The 18,732-nt window shown below is 40.3% G+C and overlaps 3 protein-coding genes across 7 annotated transcripts in view; 1 reads left to right on the top strand and 2 right to left on the bottom strand.

Moving 5' to 3' along the window:
- Positions 1-7,410, bottom strand: part of nacc1a (nucleus accumbens associated 1, BEN and BTB (POZ) domain containing a) — a 19,046-nt gene extending 11,636 nt beyond the window's left edge. The window contains exons 1-3 of one of the 3 annotated variants that reach the window (XM_086288917.1): positions 7,143-7,410; positions 2,929-3,083; positions 37-315 (exon numbers count right to left, since the gene is read on the bottom strand). In XM_086288917.1, the coding sequence (XP_086145043.1) occupies positions 37-315; positions 2,929-3,054 (405 nt within the window). In that variant the 5' untranslated portion in view covers positions 3,055-3,083; positions 7,143-7,410. The other 2 variants (XM_086288916.1, XM_086288918.1) reach the window with 2 other exon arrangements.
- Positions 6,704-14,955, top strand: LOC147332410 (uncharacterized). Of its 3 annotated transcripts, none has more exons than XM_086288915.1 (15): positions 6,704-8,436; positions 9,555-9,700; positions 9,810-10,041; positions 10,135-10,210; positions 10,292-10,339; positions 10,448-10,569; positions 10,699-10,776; positions 10,864-10,940; positions 11,036-11,101; positions 11,187-11,392; positions 12,185-12,522; positions 12,599-12,702; positions 12,792-12,936; positions 13,752-13,872; positions 14,041-14,955. In XM_086288915.1, the coding sequence occupies exons 1-15, from the start codon at positions 8,395-8,397 to the stop codon at positions 14,343-14,345; spliced, it is 2,106 nt and encodes a 701-aa protein (XP_086145041.1). In that variant the 5' UTR covers positions 6,704-8,394; the 3' UTR covers positions 14,346-14,955. The 3 variants fall into 3 exon arrangements, with proteins under 3 accessions (XP_086145041.1, XP_086145040.1, XP_086145039.1); XM_086288914.1 differs by having other exon boundaries at positions 10,292-10,569; positions 12,185-12,281; positions 12,360-12,522; positions 14,041-14,883; XM_086288913.1 differs by having other exon boundaries at positions 10,292-10,569; positions 14,041-14,953.
- On the bottom strand, positions 14,139-18,732 carry LOC147332409 (uncharacterized). Its single transcript, XM_086288919.1, has 7 exons — positions 18,157-18,732; positions 17,238-17,908; positions 17,100-17,145; positions 16,595-16,686; positions 16,127-16,237; positions 15,729-16,005; positions 14,139-14,878 (listed from the first exon to the last, which is right to left on the bottom strand). Exons 1-7 carry the CDS (start codon positions 18,196-18,198, stop codon positions 14,669-14,671), a joined length of 1,449 nt encoding a protein of 482 aa, XP_086145045.1. The 5' UTR covers positions 18,199-18,732; the 3' UTR covers positions 14,139-14,668.

Below are 18,732 nucleotides of genomic sequence, written 5' to 3'. Positions count from 1 at the left end.
AGGTTTTCTGCTACTTCACTTTCTATTTAGCTTTACCTTGAGGAAGAATTCAGTGCCTTTCTCCATGATCTGTTGGATTTGCAAGAAGCCGGCAGTATACATGAGAAGAAACTGGTCCCCCACCGTCATGCTAAGACGGCCTGTGTAGCAGAAAGCCAAAATCTGCTGGAAGCTCTGAGGCTGCACGGCCGGCGGGAGCTCCACTACGGCTGGGCCGGCCTCACTGCTTCCGCCACCTCCACCATTGCTGTTGTTGCTGCTGCTGAAAAGATCCCGGAAATAAGAACTGCTAGCAGCCAGAACTGCTCGATGAGCCTAAGAAAAAAAGAAAAAGAAAACATAATTTAAAAATCATTTTACATATTACAATATACTGATTTATTAAGGGCTAGTGAGATGTTTTGGAGAATTTATTTTCTCACGGTATAGCTTCGTTTAAAAAAAACAACAACAATAAACAATACTTTTAAGATTAGGTTTAAAACTTCCCTTTTTAATAAAGTACATAGTTAGGGCTTGATTGGCTGACCCTCAATCCTCCCTTTGTTACACTGCAATAGGCATATGGCTGCCCCTCCCTAAGCCTGGTTCTGATGGAGGTTTCTTCCTGCTAAAAGGGAGTTTTTTCTTCCCACTGTCGCCAACGCCCTTGCTCACAGGGGGTTATATGATAATTGGGGTTTTCTTTGTTTTCCTGTATTATTAACTAGAGCTGGGCGATAGAACGATAACGATATGTATCGCGATATAACTTTTACTCGATAGAGAAATTAAGCTATCGCGATAGACCTCGCCGCTCTTGTCCTCTTAAAAAAAAAAAAAAAAAAGATCAGCCAATCCAAATTAAGTAGCGCAGAGCCGAACCAATCACAGCCGCAGCGTCACGTCGCGTGACTTGTAACATACAGCACAAGTGCCAAGCCGCACGTGTGTTTGTTTGGGAAGCAGCCAGCGGGTAATGGAGGAAATGAGTGTGCCGACTAGAAAAATCAACCGAGCGTGACCGAAGAGAAAACAGATGATGGTTCCAACGCCGGAGAGATTGTCGAACGGAAGAGCCATAGAAGTTCCGTAGTGTGAAGGTATTTCGGCTATTTCAAGTCTGACAAAAAACAGAGTAGCGTGCACTGTAAATTGTGCCGAAAGCAAGTCTGGAAATACAATGAACTGGTGCATGCGTCACACTGTGCGCCACGTTATTGTTTCGGTTAAATGAATTTCTACAATACTGTTAATTCTACTCTCTGCAGTGTTTAAATGCTTACATATACACACAGTTACTGTCCCTCCACACATACGACTCGGTTCTGCTTCTATGCCCCAGCTTTGTTTACTTTTTCCCACCGAGGCTTCTAGACTTCTGATTGGCCAATATTTCTGCACGGTTAGGAATCTAGCGCCACCTGCTGCTTTGGCATGTTCATAGCAGCGTTTTCCTTCATTTCTGCCTTTATGTGTGGACGGGATTATTTTTTAAAACGAAAACGGAAAATCTCCGTTTTCAAAAATACCCGTGTACTTGTGGACGTAGCCTCAGTCTCTGACTGGAAGCGCTAATTCGTCATTCGGCTTTTGTCAGACTAAAGTAACTGTTAAAACTGTTTGAAAAGCTCAGCTATACTACAAGGAGAGATTGAGAATTTCCTTTTAGTTCTCAGTTTATTTGATATTGACAAAAGTTAGTCAGTTTTGTCTGTTCTTCTGTAACACAAACTGAGATTTATTTTTAGAATTAATATTTTGTTTTTAAGTGGAATTGACAATTTAGTAGTCTGTTTCGTTTGTTCTATTTTGAAACTTAAACGCTTTAGCGGCTGCCTTTTGTGTAGTTTGCAATATTTGCCTTTATTTATCTGAAAAAGTCTCATGTTCCTTAAGTACATCTACCCTGTTGAACTTATTATGGGAAATAAATATTTAAATAAAAACAAGCTGCTGATTATTTCACATTTTACTTGTGAGCAACGGCACATTTAAATCTTACAAATATAGTTATTTGGCTTATATCGTGATAGATATCGTTATCGCCTGAAATGAAAAAAACATATCGTGATATGAAAAAATCTCATATCGCCCAGCTCTATTATTAACCCTTCTGACAGCTTTTGGTAAACTGCTTCTATACCAGGGATGGGCAACTCCAGGCCTCGAGGGCCGGTGTCCTGCAGGTTTTAGATATCACCCTGGGTCATTGCACCTGAATCAAATGATGAGTTCATTACCAGTCCTATGGAGAACTTCAGGACAAGTTGAGCAGGTCATTTAGTCATTTGAAACAGCTGTGTTGGATCAAGGACACATCTAAAACCTGCAGGACACCAGCCCTTGAGGCCTGGAGTTGCCCACCCCTCTTCTACAACCAGCCAATGATTTATTAACATATTGATTTAGTAGCTCTTCAGTGTACTTTCATTTTTAAAATACTAATCGAGTTCTTTCAATGTCCCTGAAAAAGAAGGCCCTACTCAAAGTGAAAGATCTCAGAGAAGGTAAAAAAACAAAACGTTAGAGGCCAATATTTAACTGAGGAATGAATACAATGCACAAATTACATTGTCTCTAATGGACAGGATAACTCAAACTACTCAGCAAATGAAAGAAAACCTGTAACCCGTAAAAAACAATCTTTAAAACAAACATTAATAACATCTTATATACTGGAGCTAGAAACTTGCACAAATGTGGATTCACACCGAATGATGCATCATCTGCCTCTGCTGCAAAAAGTTACATGTTGCAACATCCCCCCCACCCAAAAAAAAAAAAGAAAATGTCCAAACAGCAGTTCTTCTGAAGAATAATGACGTTCCTTTTCCATGGAGCACGACTGCCACAGGACTTTTTGTTTACACTCGGGTCTTTTCTTCTTCATTATAACCACGACCTTCAGTCAGTTGAGTGCAAATAAGAGAAACAGTGCACCAGTACCTTGAAAGCATGGCCCTTGACCACCACGGACACATCGCAGTAGAGTCCCTGCAGCCGCTGCTCATTCAGACACTCTAGAACGTTGTTGCCGAAGTTTGGGATCGCCATCTGGAGGGTCTGGGCCATGGTGCGCCTATGCACACCACCAAAAAGGTCTTGTTGGGAATGAATAGAGACAGGCAGAAACAAACAAAGAGGACAAATGAGGAAGTGAATAGATCCAAATGCTGGTTACTGAAAAACAGGATTGACTTCATATATGGAAATACTGAGCCAAATTCCCACTCCCCCAAACACGCTCTTTTTCTCCATGGAATTTTTTCCCATGATACGGAAGAGCACCCAACTCAAACTACATGTATAATCAGACCTTTTTCATACAAAACAACTACAACTATTATCAAACCAACCCAAATAACGATGGTTGATATATTTCTTTTTGCACAGGATTTTTGTTTTAATTCAGGTAAATTCATTCTTCATATTCACAATCCAGTTCTTCATACATCTTAACTGAAAGCCTGTTCAATAAGGAGACCACACTAAACTAAACTTTCAGTGCGCTCCATGTTAGAACTTCTAATATGTAATAAGTAATTGGCAAACTCATGCTAAGAGAGTTGATGCCTCGGGTGCTGCCTCCTGCATGTTTCAGCTAGGCCACGTGTGAGAACGGGCAAAGATATAATCGCATGTGAAAACCGCCGTCATTTACCAAGTATGAGCTCCTTCCTGTTGGTCTTGCCGATATGTGGATAAACTTTGACCATGAGGCTGGTCAGAAAAGAGCAGGGCCGCCACTATACTTGCAACTGGTAACAGTTAGGAGACCTTTGACTGCACCACTACAAACAATATGTTGAAAGACCGTCTCCAGATCTCGCTTTGATTTGCCAAAGAACTCGGAATGAGAATATTTATACGGCAACTGTGGAGTAGTTCTTCATGTGACATTTTGATACATAATAAACTTTCTTTGTGAATCACTTTTCAGTGGGTTACATCGCATTAATCATGATTGCTGTCGCATGTTTCAGCTTCATCTTGTTTCGTTGCAGTGATGACTCCCCCCCCAGGCATTGTGGGGTGAAGGTGTAATGTAACACAGCTATGTTAAAAGACAGAAAGCTCAAAGAGAAGCTAAACAGCTGAGGAATGTCAGAACCTCACATTAACACAATGCAATAAAACGCCGAGCAAATCTAACTGGCCTGTTTTATTACTGTTAGGCCAAAGTATTCATAATGAAATGCCTGTCTGTTAAAGGAAGGTTCCCCACAATTAAAACAATATATCTCTTGAAAAACCCAAACGACATGGGCCGCATTTTCTCCTTCGCACAGTCTACCGAATAGTATTGGCAGGCTCGCAGCACTCTGATATTTCAAACTAAGTTTTGTTGAAACTTCCACAGGATAATCTACATTTCATTAATCCTATACGTCACTTCAACCTTGCAGTAGCTGTTGGTGCCCAGCACCAACAGCTACTGAAAGCCTTTTTATTTTCTGTGTCTTCTGTGAGCTATAAAATCCCGTGTCCTCAGATAACTGGGTCATGTTCTGGTATTCTATGTGCAAACGTGTGTTTGTGTGTGTGGCCTAAACAAAAACCGCATAGCATGTTTCCATTCACTTCAGTCAACAGTCAGAGGCAAACATGCCCCCCCTTTGCCCCATATCCACTCTAAGATTGATAGATTATGCCTGTCAATATTAAATTAAAATGAGCCAACGTTCCCTCTGCTGTGGCTATGAGGGCTATAAGCAGGGTATATTACATTACTCACTTGATACTGTGAAGGTATGTAAACATGCTTCGATGGTGTTACACCAGCTATGCTTTGTGATAGCACGTTCTATAAACAGCAATTTCGGAGGTGCTATTCACATGCATGTATATGCCCTCTGTACCCTCAATAAGAGCAATGCAAACAACAGATACATTGATCAGCCTACATGGCATTGCACTGCTCGTGCTTACTTAAAGCACAAGGCCCGTCATAAGTATTTCTATGCACGCAGATGAGGGTACAGGCCTGCAATGCAGAGATATATTACCACTTAAAAGTGTTGCATGAATGCTTGCTGAACCTACATGCACCCACACATAGAGCGTTATCAGTGTAAGATACTATCTGATAATGTGAGAGCAAAGTGACTGAAGCCCATCCTGTGAGAGGCATAAAAAGCAAACTTTAGTGTGACTGACTGATGAGGGTTGAAGCGAGCCAGCCCATCATATCCAAAGCCTTTCATTTGGGACCTCGCCAAGCTCCAGGGTAAAGAGAAATGCTCTCTTTGTCTCCATCTCACTCAAGCTCCCCTCTCCCTCATACTAAAACACAGATGCGCACACACACAAACTCAAACAAACCCACAAAAGGCACACTGAGTCACACACAGACATTAGACAATACTGCTTGTTTACAGTTTGGCGAGCCACAGTAAGCACACATGGTTGCACATCAAGACACACAAACACTGGGCCGAGAGCAGGGGTGTGTTTGCACAGTTTGCCCCAACAGTGAGCGAGAATGCAAGCGTGTGCACGCACATGTGTGTGTGGCCCTGTGCACTAAGGAGGGGCAGCGGGGGCCTGTAGGGATGAGAAGAATAATCTCAGGTCCTTAAATATATACAGTAGAGTGCAGCAGCAACAGCGTGAGCAAATGAAATTCACCCCAACTAACCCTGTAGCTTAGCTCTCATACCAGCCAGCCCTGGGAGGAAAGTAGGTCAGACATACAACATACTAAAGACCTTACACTTTTAATAGCAGCCTTTAGAATATTTCAAGGGGGGCTAAGTTGTGTTATGATGGACTGGTTCTCAGCCTATTTTGAAACTTATTCCACCAAACTCTTATGTTGGTTCAAACCTTTCAGATCATTATGTGGAAAAGCCCCTCATGCAGCTGGCACACACAGTTCCCTCTATAGGCATTTCCTCATTATATGCGCCCATGCTTGCATAGCTGTGCTCCTGGCAGGCCTGACTTTTGCTTATCCTCACAGCAAGAAGGCTGATTGTTTTACAAACAGACTTTTTTAACTTCACATTTCTGATTTTTTTTCCTTTAATGTGTGTGCCTCTGTGCTGAAAGTGTTGCCAAATAACGTGTAGAAGGATAAGGAGTTGTTTAACCCACCTGGGGGTGTCCGATCCGTGCCTACCCAGCCGGGAGGCTACTGGGAGGTAGGGACAGCATGGATGCGTTAAGGGGGAATCCAGGATGGCGTGCGATTGTTTACGTGCCCTCAAATGGCAATCGGTTAGACGAATCTAAAGTAGTTTTACAGGAATCGGGCCACTTCGGGAGTCCCTATCCCCCCTCCATTCCCCCTCCTCCAAGTGGCTGTCAGCGCTGAAATATCTGATTGCCCTCTCCTTCCATCCGCAGCACGGCCTATGGGAGGTGGCTAACGGCTAAAGCTAACGCCACAGTTAAAATATTTTGGGTTCGCCCGGCGCACCATCCACCTCGCGCACACTCAGCCCCAGCTGCACAATGTCAAGCATTTCCGCACTCACAAAGGTAAACAAAGCACTTACTGGCCGAGCGGACGAGGTAGCCGTGCTGCGACGCCGGTTAGTCAGGCCCAAAATGTTGCTTATTTAAATATTTTGGCGACGGGGGAAATCGCTCCCCCTGCCATTCTCCATTCTACCGACATCAACAGGTCATCCCAGGACACGCAGCAGCTGAGGGCGAGCCAGACGGAACCAGTGCGGCACGGAGCAGGGGGGGTGGTTGGTGGGGGGAGCACAACAAGGCACAATTCTTTTTGCAGCCGGCGCTCACAAGAGCTGCCGTGCCAAAAAAAAAAAAGCGAGAGACAGAAACAAACGGACTGCCGTTGAATTTTCTCATGTTTTGTGAGGCTCGTTAAGTTAAACGTGTTCTGCTCCGCTGCTGATAACGAGCTATATTTTTATTATAATTATTATTGTTAGGCTGAAAAGGGCAATAGAAAGTTTAGATTGTGCCAGCCTGGACCAGCTTTCCCCTTAAAGTCGCGCACTTATCCCAAACTTTAATTGCCCCACTGCTGCTGGTGCTTCTGCTGGACTGCCCCCCCCTCCTGCTCCATCAGCCTAAAAAATCTAACGGTGACCACCCACTCCTCCTTCTTCTCCTCCTCCACCGCCGCTGCCGCCGGTGGATCATCAGACGACCCTACCGACTGACTGACGGCCGAACAAGACACTCACCCCCTCGCTGGGAAGCTGATGCAGAGCGCTGGTTCGTTTTTCCTCGCTCCGGACAGCCATTCAGTGGGAGCGGAACGGCGATAGAAGAGCCATCGAGGGCGGTACAGTATCCCAGGGGATTGCGGAACGCAGAGCCACCGATCGCAGCGAACAGCAGAGGAGGAAGACAAGCATGACGCGCTCGTCATTCAATCGCATGATCGTTGAGAGCGCAGCCTCAATTTGGGGGAGACCTATCCCACGGCGTAGACTGTTTGCGCATTGGCACAGGCTGCGTGGAGGAATTAGTCTGAGTCTCTCTCTCTATCTTGCTCTCTCCCTCTCCGCAAATGAACTATGGAAGTAGGCCGTGTGTATGTGTATATGTTTCTCTCTGTGTGTGTGTACTTATTTAACTTAAGTGAACTCCGCGGGCGCATATAAAGTAGCGATAAAGCCGCACCCTTGTTGGCTGTAAACAAGTGAAACCTATGATACTTATACAGGCATATTTGCCCAATTGGCATACAAATATGGAGTTAAATCAGGGCCATAATGTTTGTGTAGTTAAAAGAAAAATTTGAAATCGAAAATATGTAAACTGAAAGCAAAAGTCACATTTTTAGAGTGAACTTTGAAAAAGAAAGAGTTGGATTTAAAATAAAATCAAACGTTTTGAATATTTGTATTATTTCTATGAGTAAACTTTATTTAAAAATTTTCAGTAATCTTCTTTTCATTATTATTATTTTTAAAAAATCTATTCAGTCTCAGATTACATTTTTTCAGATTCAGATCTTTTAAATTAATGTACAAAAAAAAATTCTTCAGGTTCGGATTTTTCTCTCAGCTTCAATTTTTTTTTTTCACTTTCAGATCTCTATTTTTCAGTTACAGACTTTTGGCCCTGTTTTGGCCTGGTGGGCGTGGCTACACAGAGAGGGGCGGGGAATCATGAGTGACAGCAGACCGCTGCAGGGTCAAGATGGTCCATTCTTCATGTTGCCTTCAGGAAACCTGGGAATGAACATAATTTATCAAACACCTCCTGCACTGTATTATTTGATAATGTTTAGAAAACATGTCATGCGTAACTGCTAAAACTCAGTTACTGAAGCTCTTTCAAGCAGTAATGTGTACAAATTACGCCGTAACTGATCAATTATGAGACGTTTTCCCAGCCACTACGTGAGAAGTGGTCATTTCCCATGCTCTCAAAGAAGCGCGCATTGTATCGAGTGGGGGCTGCTGTTAACTTGTCCCTCAGTGAACGATGGCGTCGTCTTCCAACAACACTGTTGGCGCGAACAATCAGGTGAGTGTTTAAGTTTGGAACAATTACACTGCAGTCTGTGAATACTACGAATTTAAGAAGTGGCTATTGTTACGGTTAATTTTTCGGCTATTCTGTTTTTTTATTTTATAACGTTTTTTGCTGAAATGCTAGCTCAACTGAAACGCCTCGCTATCATTTTCTGCTGAAACTTACTTCGAAAGGTAAAGTAATATTAACAATTTGATCCTTCCCCAAAAATATGGAAAAATTTTTAAAAGACTCCATAACTAATCGGGCTTGGGATGCAGTCTTCATCACCTGGGCAACGGCAATGTTGCAAGACTCTCATCCATCCATTATCTGGTTCCGGTTTCTCTGATGTACTGTTTGTTTCTATGGTTTATTTACATTTCTTACACAATTAACATGGCTCCCACATACCAGAATTCAAAGCGTAATGCCAAGCCCTATATACTTACATTTATTGTTAATACAATTAATTTTTTTGATGATATGTCAACATGTTATTTGCAATTATTACTTTAGAGCATGTGAAAACAGCACTGGTGATTCACTGGTCATCACATAGAAAATGAAAGGCCATTAAAAACAAGAATTAATTAAGTGGAAGCAAACATTCTTGAGTGTCTCCCAGATTTTTGTTTGTGCTAGCATTATACACTATCATGCTGATGCATACTTATTTATGTTTAACTAGGGATGCACCGATACCACTTTTTTGGAAAACGAGTACGGGTACGAGTACTTGCATTTCAGTACACGCTGATGCCGATACCGAGTACTTAATAAAAACATGATTTAAATGTACAAGTTACAGTCACATAGTCATATGATTTTACATTAAAACAAGGGACTATTATGGAATTTAGAACTTTTATTTAAAATGAAAACTAAAGCATGTTGTATGTAACATATTATAGAATAACTAATTATTTAGAGAAAAACGTGATTAACCTCTCACACGACGCTCAAACATAGACATTTCTCAAACCATGGTATCGGGGGAGTTTTAACGAGTACTTTAGAAAATCTGGTTTCGAGGCCGATACCGGTATCGGTGCATCCCTATGTTTAACATATTTGATCATTTCTGTTATGTTTTACCTATTAATTTTTTTTATATATGTGTTTTTTAGAATGTGAACTACAATTCTAAAGTGGAAGCTGCTGCACAGAATCTTATTACTGTGCTCACTCAGAATCTTTCTCAGGGACAACACCAGGCAGCACAGGGAGTAAGGCAGGAACAGGGACCTCCCTCTGTAGATCAAGAGATGGCAAGGTTTTAAATTAAATATGAAAATAAATTACCGGTATTTAAAAAGTTTTTAACCTTTTTGGTGTGTTATAACTGTGCTGTCATTTTCATGTATTTTTCTAATTCCGTTCAGATCTTTCCCTGGTTTCTTTGGAAAAAAAAGTTTTCTTGGAAAACGAAAGATGCATAATCCAAGGATCCCTGTGACACCACCTTTTAAATCATGGAAGCCTTTCAGTTTCTATGTATACTTGCTGAACTGTAATGCAGAAACAACACCTACCTCCTCTGAGGAATTTCAGCTTGCACAGGCAGGACTGGGTAAAAGACATCTCACAATGTCCAGGGACATGAACCATGAAGAGGTTAAAGCACTAAATATATAGATTTTCAGACTTATATGTCTCTGTAAAGATCATCAAGTCTGCAGGCATCACAATATTGATCTTCTTCTGCAGTTATTTGGACTTCTTCAAAGTGAATATCCTAAAATGCAGGGTCTGACTGGAGGATGGTTGCTCTACAAGGCTACAGGTAGGGGTAACAAATGTTTATTACATGACAGTCCCATAATTTGCACCTATGTGAACTACATCTGGGCTCTACTTTTTTCAGGTGGTCAGGGTAAAAGGAAACTGACACTGGTCCCTCCTGATTCTGAAGGTTACACAGGGACCCTAATACGCAGTATGACAGGAAATGGGAAAAACTTGCTGTATATAGTACCTTTACAGCAAGAATTTGACCTTACTCCGTTACCTCCTGATGCAGTTGAATTTAAAAATATGCCCAAAGCACAATGCCAAAGATGCAAAGTAAGTCTGCCATTGCATATTTTGGCTCTTCATGTGCAGGAGTGCACAGAGTCTGGGTCTTCAGCTGAGGACACAGAGGTACATACATCTTAGAACAATATATGCATTTATTTTAATGAAATTGCATTGCATTGAAATGGCAATAAAAAAATTGTCCCACTTTTTTTTTATCTTAATCATCAATGTTATGTCTATTAATTATGATAGGCATGTCAAACCGAAGTCCAAATAGTGTCCGTGCAGCCTTCTGAAGAGCACACCGACACAGAGGAATTGGATGAAGAAGTAATATCTTAATAGAAATGAGTATAGACCATTAACATAACTACAATGGAATTCTATTCAATATTTTAACTCTCATTTCTGTTTTAGAAACTTCAGTGTCCTATCTGTAACTTGAAATTTGAACCTTATTTCCTTGAAATCCATGCAAGCACATGTGGAGAAAGGTAGTTGAAAAAGCAGGGCTTTTAAAATTACAAATAGGATATAACATCTTGAGAATTTCCCATTGACACACCAACTTTTTCTTTATTTTTATTAGAAGCAAAAATGTAATAGACATGGATGAAATTGAGGAGAACATAGTACAAGAGGACCATATGAAAAGGTAAAAAACATCACACAGACAGATGACTATTAATACTCTGAACTGAATAAAGAGTGTTTATTCTTTCATTTATGGATTTTTTTAGTGTCGACGATGTGTTGGATGCGATTTGTCAAAGAGTTGATGTGGAGAAGCAGTTCAGCATCCTTATTTCAAGAAAAAACATTCTGGAGAGAGGCCTTCTGCAGTGGCAACGTCAAAAAAAAAATTCACCCACTGCCATGTTGAAGGTGTCCTTCTTTGGGGAAGCAGGAATCGACACTGGTGCCCTTCGAAAAGAATTTCTCACAGGTGAACTTAAAGAGATCAATTACTTTTCCGTTCGTATTATTTATGTTGAAGAAATGACCAATCCCTAAATTTTATACTTCTGTAATATATATATTATCTTCTAAGTGAACTCTGCTCCAGTTGTGTTGTAAATATGACTATATTTCTCCTTTACTAAACTATACATCAATCATGTTTATAATTTGGGATGGACTGATATGAAAGTTCTTGGCCGAAACCAAAAATGAGAAAACCAAGGTCGAAAACCAAAACATCGGTAACACAGGGAAAATAGTCTTTTTTTATAACCATAGCATGGCTGTGATGTGACTATGTTGTGTTATGAGCTTACTGGTTTGGTGTTGATAAAAGGTGTCAATATTATTGTCTCAAGTACACCTTTCTGTATACTATGATTTATTTTTTGAATCATCCATCCATCCATTTTCTTGGCCGCTTATCCCTTGTGGGGTCACGGGGAGTGCTGGTGCCTATCTCAAGCGGTCACAGGGCGAGAGGTGGGGTACAACCTGGATGGGTCACCAGTCCATCGCAGGGCATCTTTTTTGAATCAATATTTTCATTTTGAATGGAATTTTTACATATCTGGAACAGATGTATGATGTTCCTTCAGTACATCTGTCATGTTAAGCCTTCAAAATCAGTGAGACACATTATGATATATATATATATATGTATATATCAGTATTGCCTCAAATGAAAAAAATACTGTGATATGAAAAAAATCTTATTTCACCCAGCTCTAAATGAATGTTTTACATCCGATAATTCATAACTTCCTTCTCTCAATAGAAATGGTCGCCGGAATCGAGACTCGTTTCTTTGAAGGACCACCACACCAAAAAAGTCCACGCTATTCCCTTACTGACTTTGACAGTGGACTCTTCAGGCATGTTTGTTTTAAAGAAAGTGAAAACTGTCATGTTTTACACTATAAGCAATACACTCATGCTGTTTGTATAAGTAGGACTGTTGGTGAGATTCTGGCCGTCAGTTTGGCACAAGGAGGTCCTGCACCTACATTTTTCAGCCAGTGGGCTTACAGTTACCTCTGCAATGGGCAGATCAACCCAACACAGCTGGATAAAAATACAGTGGCAGATTCACAGTTGCGGTTACTGATTGACCAGGTGCTGTATAACTAGTAAAAATATTGCCTTATTACACATTGCAGCTATATAATTTCATCTGTTAAATTACTTTTAGGTGGAATCTTCAACTGAGCAGTCACTTCAGGGCCTTACTGATGAGATTTTAAACTGTGGATTCACTGGAGCCATCTCGGTTCAAAACAAGGAACCGATTGTCCGGTATGCTGTGACATGTTTTCATTTTTCCATATGAATGTAAGAAAAATAGCATCTGAAGATGTTGTTTAATCTCTTTTTTGTACCCACAGAGCCATTACACTCCATGCTGTGCTTAGATTGCAGCCAATGTTGGAACAACTCAAGGAGGGTTTGCAGCTGTATGGCCTCCACCTGCTGATTAAGCAATACCCAGAAATCTGCCAGCCTCTCTTCGTCCTTGGGGGAGATGTGAAAGTGAGTACAAACTTATTTTCAGTTTTACATGTATGTATGACATACATTTACACATTTTGTTACCTTACAGACACAAATATGAATCTATTTTATTTGAACTCTAAATGAAACACCTACACAAAGCGGTGTACATTAGAGAAGTGGAACAAAAATCATACATGATGCTAAATATTTATTACAAATAAATAACTGAAAAGTGTGGTGTGTGTAATTATTCAGCCCCCTTTGGTCTCAGTGTAGTGAGTTGCACATAGACATTTCCTCATGATTGCTAAACATACAGTAAAGCCAGGGCAACAATAGAAAAACAAAACATATCCATGTGTTAGAACGGCCCAGTCAATGTCCAGATCTAAATCCAATCCAGAATCTGTGGCAAGATCTGAAAACTGCTGTTCACAAACGCTGTCTATCTAATCTGACTGAGCTGGAGCAGTTTGGCAAAGAAGAATGGGCAAGAATGTCAGTCTGTAGATGTGCAAAGCAGGTAGAAAAATACCCTAAAAGACTGGGAGCTGTAATTGCAGCAAAAGGTGTTCCTAAAAAGTATTGACTGAGGGGGCTGAATAATTACACACACCACACTTTTCAGTTATTTATTGTTAAAAAAAAAAAGGTTTGGAATCATGGATGAATTTTGTTACAATTCTCTATTGTTTACCACTTTTTATTGGTCTTTTATGTTGAATTCCAATAAAATATATTCATGTTTGTGGCTATAATGTGACAAACTGTGGAAAAGTTCTAGGGCCCGAATACTGCAGCCCTGAAGTAATCAAGCCGCTGGGTTGCTTTGCTTTCTAATATCATCATAGGTTACTGCCGAGTTTGTCATGGCGTCCATTCACCCTCAGCTGAGTGAGAAGGGAACCTCCAAGCATCAGGTTGAGCTGGACCTGGTTAACTTCATTCAGGACTTGCTTTATGAGTCAGAAGGTAAATGGTTATTTTTGTCTAGTTTATAGTTGTCACATTCCAAAATTATATTCTAAGGTTTTTGTGACAAAAGTTAGACTTGTATCGAATTCAAATATTTAGATATTTTTTTTGTCCAAAAGGCCAGGGTTCTTCAAAACGTCTTAAAATTCACTCTTATCCTAACAGAAGGTCAAGAACATGTAGCTGACGAAGATGGCCCAAGATCTATCACACCTGCCAGGTTTCTGCAATGGATCACCGGTCAAGGCCATGTTCCTCTCCTGCCCTCAGAAAAGAAGGACTTTGCTGTGGTGGTAAAATTTAATCACAATTGTGAAGCTGACTTTGGAAATCACAGCATCTGCTATCCTGTTGTGTCATCCTGTGCTAAGACCATTGTCCTGCCTGTGAAACATATGAAGTCCTTTAGTCAATTCAGACTGGTTCTGCTGGAGGCTTTTCATCTTGGCCAGGAATTTAACAATGTGTAAAGCATAGCATTGTCTATCAATAGTTTTGAGGTGTAACTCAAAATGCTGCTCCTTCCATTTAATGTTCAGGAAGCACATTTCAAATTTGGAGATTGACAGCCAGAGTTCTTTAATGAGTGGCATGAAGCACACAAAAACATACAGGTTTACTGTTGAAAATATGTGACAGAGACAAAAAAAAAAATAGTTTGTAATTTGATGTTTGAGTGTTCACATAAAAATTTCCTGGCAGGTTCATTTTACATGTATATCACATCAAATAAAAGTCTGAGCTATTCATGAACCTTCTCTGGGTTGAAAATTCAAAATAAAGATGTTGCCGCCTAGGAACGGTGAGTTAGTACAAAGTTAAGTACATCCAAATAAATGTCTCGGCCATGTGACTGAGAGGGCCTTGTTACATTGACAGTGTCTCTTAGTCTTGCCATGTCCTCCTCAGATAGAGGACATTCAACAGATGGAAGAATTACTCCAGGATTGCTCCCATCCAGCTCACCAATAGAGTTGACATCCAAGTACGCATCCTCGATTTCCTGTGACGATTTAAAAAAAAAAAAAAAAAATTTTCAAATGACTATTCAAAAACAGTGTTGGGAAAATTAAGACAAACAGTCAGCTCCAAAAATATTGCAACATGGGAATTCTACTTTTGGCTCTATATGCCACGCAATGGATTTGAAATGAAACTAACACGATTGGCTATAACTGCAGAGGTATTTGAACTGCTTTCATATGTGCCTTCCACTTAAGGGACCAAAAGTAATGGAACAATTGGCTTCTCTGATGTTCCATGGCCAGGGATGTGATATTCTTGTATTTAGTGAAGCAACTCCTGACAAAAACAGCAGGATAAATTTTGAAGTGTTTTGGGCAATATATCTGCTCATATTCAGCCAAATGCTTCGAAACTCATGAGGCAGCACTTGATGGTCCAGATGGACAATCACTTAAAGCATTCTGCAGAAAAAAAAATAGTTAAAAGAAGTGGAATGTTATGCAGTGGCCACGTCAATCACTTGACCTGAATCTGACGGAGCAGTGTTTCATTGCTGAAGACAAAATTGAAGGGCAAATGCCTCAATAATAGCTGGAAGTGAAGACAGTTGCAGTAGAGGCCTGACAGAGCATCACCAGGTATGAAGCCCAACATCTGCTGAAGTCTCTGCGATCCAGTTTCAGTTATGATTAATGTTCTGTGTCATTACTTTTGGTAACATGCAGACTGCTGTAACTCCTACAACTTAACTGATTTGGATGCAAATACCCTCAAGTTAAAGCTGATAGTCTGCAGTGACAGCACACCGTGTTTTTTTCAACATCTCCAAGTGCACTTTTTGAAAATTGATTAAAGAGGGATTGTATAATTTAGATTGGTTTTAGTACCTCCACTGTGTCTGGAGTATCAACTGGATTCTGGTGGAGTCCCAGTGTCCACAGTTGTTGTGGGGACAGATTCCTCTCTGTCCTTAGAGGGTGGTTATCCCAACCCTGTCTAAAGACATCCAGATCCCTCTGCAGACGTGGAAGAAATGTATGTTGGGCACAAAACATGTGGACACCATCAGTTGGATCCAGAAGGCCTTCATCCTCGAGGTTGTGAAGGGTTTCATAGTGCACGCTTGAAACAGCCATCCACACATCTCGCCACAAGCGCTCTATTCTGTTCAACATCAAAATATGGCAACGTTTTCAGAATTTTACCCAGAAATTCACTGAATTGAAAAATATATAAGAACATTTTTCTGATTTCCATGGGACATTTATACAAATACTACACATACCTTTGGTTGTGAACGCTCTTGCCTGACAGAAAGCTTCCTCTTCCACAGCCCCGGATGGTGAACATGCATCTTGCTATTCCAACATTTTCCACCCCTTGATCCCCTCGAACTCTGAAACAAAATTAAACATCGACAGTACAATTTGTTTTAAATCTAAAAAAAACATGTCACTCTTAAAATTTATTGCAGCCTTTGTGTTTTTAATACAATTTTACTTTAGACTGGTTATTAGAAGTTTATTGTTTTGGTCATTCAACAGTGTGCAGCTCTGTATAAGCACACCTTTCAAGAATTCTAAATGTTTGAACCATTTAAACAAGTGTATGGGGATTTATAAACAACTGATCATATAGGCTACAGTTTACATATTGCATGTCAAAATAATTACACTGCTAATCAAGGGGGGGGGGGAATCATATTTACACATTTGCACAATCATTGTGAAAATTAATTTTGTGTAGATTTTACCTCAATGGAAAGCCATACTTTTGTACAGCCTCCAAGAAGAAAGCAAGTGCAGTTGATGCTCTGTTGTTGGCAGCAGCACCCAGGTACATGATCTAGAGATGTAAATATCATTAAGTGGAAACTTGGTCAAGTCAAGTTACTATAATTAAAGATAGAAACATGTTTATCAGGTATTGTAGCTTGGTACATTTATTTTATAAGTACAAGAAAAAAAGCAGGCTACATAATTCCCTAGCTGCCATGAGATGTAGCAGTACTTGTAATCAACTATTCACCCAAATGCAAAGGGTAAAAAAAATAAATCCTTTTAGCAACTTGAAGTATTACTTTACCAAGCATTTATAGTCACCAAATACTGACAAACATAAACAGATTAGGAACATTTTGTTCTACAGAAGGATCTCTATATTACAGTATATGGTAAGTTTTATGGTAGACCAAAACACAAGTATTTCACTTTTCAATTAACAACTCCTTCAGCTCAATTTTGAAAGTGAAAAATCACCTTTCTTGAGTACCCATCTATCCCTCCGAATATCACCAGGCCAAATCTGTAAAAAGAACAACAAAAAACAACAACTAGGGCATTAACAGGTATAAAACATAATTCAGTATTTAGCAGTATTGTCAGACTTCATCCTACCTTATTAGTTTATGGTTTGTGTCTATATGCATCAAGTAAAGAGGACCTTGCACTGAATATGTCCTTCGGACCACAAATCCCAGCCTTGTCATTCTTGAGAAAATACCAGCAGAGTCCACACGGTGCATCGACGAGTACACTCTCTTCCACTGTACATGGTGGCCCATGGCTTGAAGCATCCCTTTCATCATCCTGTATCCAACATGAGGTGTTCTTGTCTTTATAGATCTTACTAAATTGTCCAGCTCTTCATCACTTGTTGTACTGTAGCACTGCTTTATGGAAATGCCATATTCATGCAAACGACGTTTCACTGTCCTCACAGATATTCCAAGAAGTTTTGCAATTTGGGTGATTGATAAGAACATTTCTGTCAGTGTCTGGAGCTGTACAGGCGATACATTGTACTTTGGACGTCCCAGCTGTCCTTCTGACACTGACATCTGCGAGGGTGTTTGTTCATTGACGTCCTCCATATTGAGCACAGTTGACAGCTCTATCAGAGCATTTATAATAGTTTGAGGGATCTCAACCTGATCGGACAAAGATCTTAAAAGGACCATCTCATGGTCGATAACAAACTGCAAATAGTCCACATCGAGGGGTTGTCTGTGCATGACCCGGGAAACTTTATGCAGTAGTCGCTGAAGCATCTCTCTCTTTAGCTGCTCCTAAATTAAATACAAAGAATTTTACGTTACTTAAGTAACTTTGTTGTTCTCCAAGCATACAGATCAACTAGGACGTAAGTTTCAGCAGAAAATGATAGCGAGGCGTTTCAGTTGAGCTAGCATTTCAGCAAAAAACGTTATAAAATAAAAAAACAGAATAGCCGAAAAATTAACCGTAACAATAGCCACTTCTTAAATTCGTAGTATTCACAGACTGCAGTGTAATTGTTCCAAACTTAAACACTCACCTGATTGTTCGCGCCAACAGTGTTGTTGGAAGACGACGCCATCGTTCACTGAGGGACAAGTTAACAGCAGCCCCCACTCGATACAATGCGCGCTTCTTTGAGAGCATGGGAAATGACCACTTCTCACGTAGTGGCTGGGAAAACGTCTCATAATTGATCAGTTACGGCGTAATTTGTACACATTACTGCTTGAAAGAGCTTCAGTAACTGAGTTTTAGCAGTTACGCATGACATGTTTTCTAAACATTATCAAATAATACAGTGCAGGAGGTGTTTGATAAATTATGTTCATTCCCAGGTTTCCTGAAGGCAACATGAAGAATGGACCATCTTGACCCTGCAGCGGTCTGCTGTCACTCATGATTCCCCGCCCCTCTCTGTGTAGCCACGCCCACCAGGCCAAAACAGGGCCAAAAGTCTGTAACTGAAAAATAGAGATCTGAAAGTGAAAAAAAAAAATTGAAGCTGAGAGAAAAATCCGAACCTGAAGAATTTTTTTTTGTACATTAATTTAAAAGATCTGAATCTGAAAAAATGTAATCTGAGACTGAATAGATTTTTTAAAAATAATAATAA

Source organism: Aulonocara sp. 'chitande type north' Nkhata Bay, linkage group LG4 (genome assembly GCF_057382095.1).
Source record: "Aulonocara sp. 'chitande type north' Nkhata Bay isolate Kocher_YH1m ecotype deep benthic linkage group LG4, A_spYH_male_GT1.1, whole genome shotgun sequence".
In the NCBI taxonomy this organism is placed as follows: domain Eukaryota; kingdom Metazoa; phylum Chordata; class Actinopteri; order Cichliformes; family Cichlidae; genus Aulonocara; species Aulonocara sp. 'chitande type north' Nkhata Bay.
This window is presented reverse-complemented; position numbering and strand designations above follow the sequence as displayed.

Excerpts from the sequence above, each read along its gene's own strand:
- LOC147332409 (XM_086288919.1), bottom strand. The coding sequence starts at position 18,198 with ATGGCGTCGTCTTCCAACAACACTGTTGGCGCGAACAATCAG. Across the intron at positions 17,146-17,237 it reads ACAAACCATAAACTAATAAG|ATTTGGCCTGGTGATATTCG; the intron begins GTAGGATGAAGT and ends TTCTTTTTACAG. Across the intron at positions 16,687-17,099 it reads TAGATGGGTACTCAAGAAAG|ATCATGTACCTGGGTGCTGC; the intron begins GTGATTTTTCAC and ends TTACATCTCTAG.
- LOC147332410 (XM_086288913.1), top strand. The coding sequence starts at position 8,395 with ATGGCGTCGTCTTCCAACAACACTGTTGGCGCGAACAATCAG. Across the intron at positions 11,393-12,184 it reads TCGAAAAGAATTTCTCACAG|AAATGGTCGCCGGAATCGAG; the intron begins GTGAACTTAAAG and ends TTCTCTCAATAG. Across the intron at positions 12,523-12,598 it reads TGCGGTTACTGATTGACCAG|GTGGAATCTTCAACTGAGCA; the intron begins GTGCTGTATAAC and ends AATTACTTTTAG.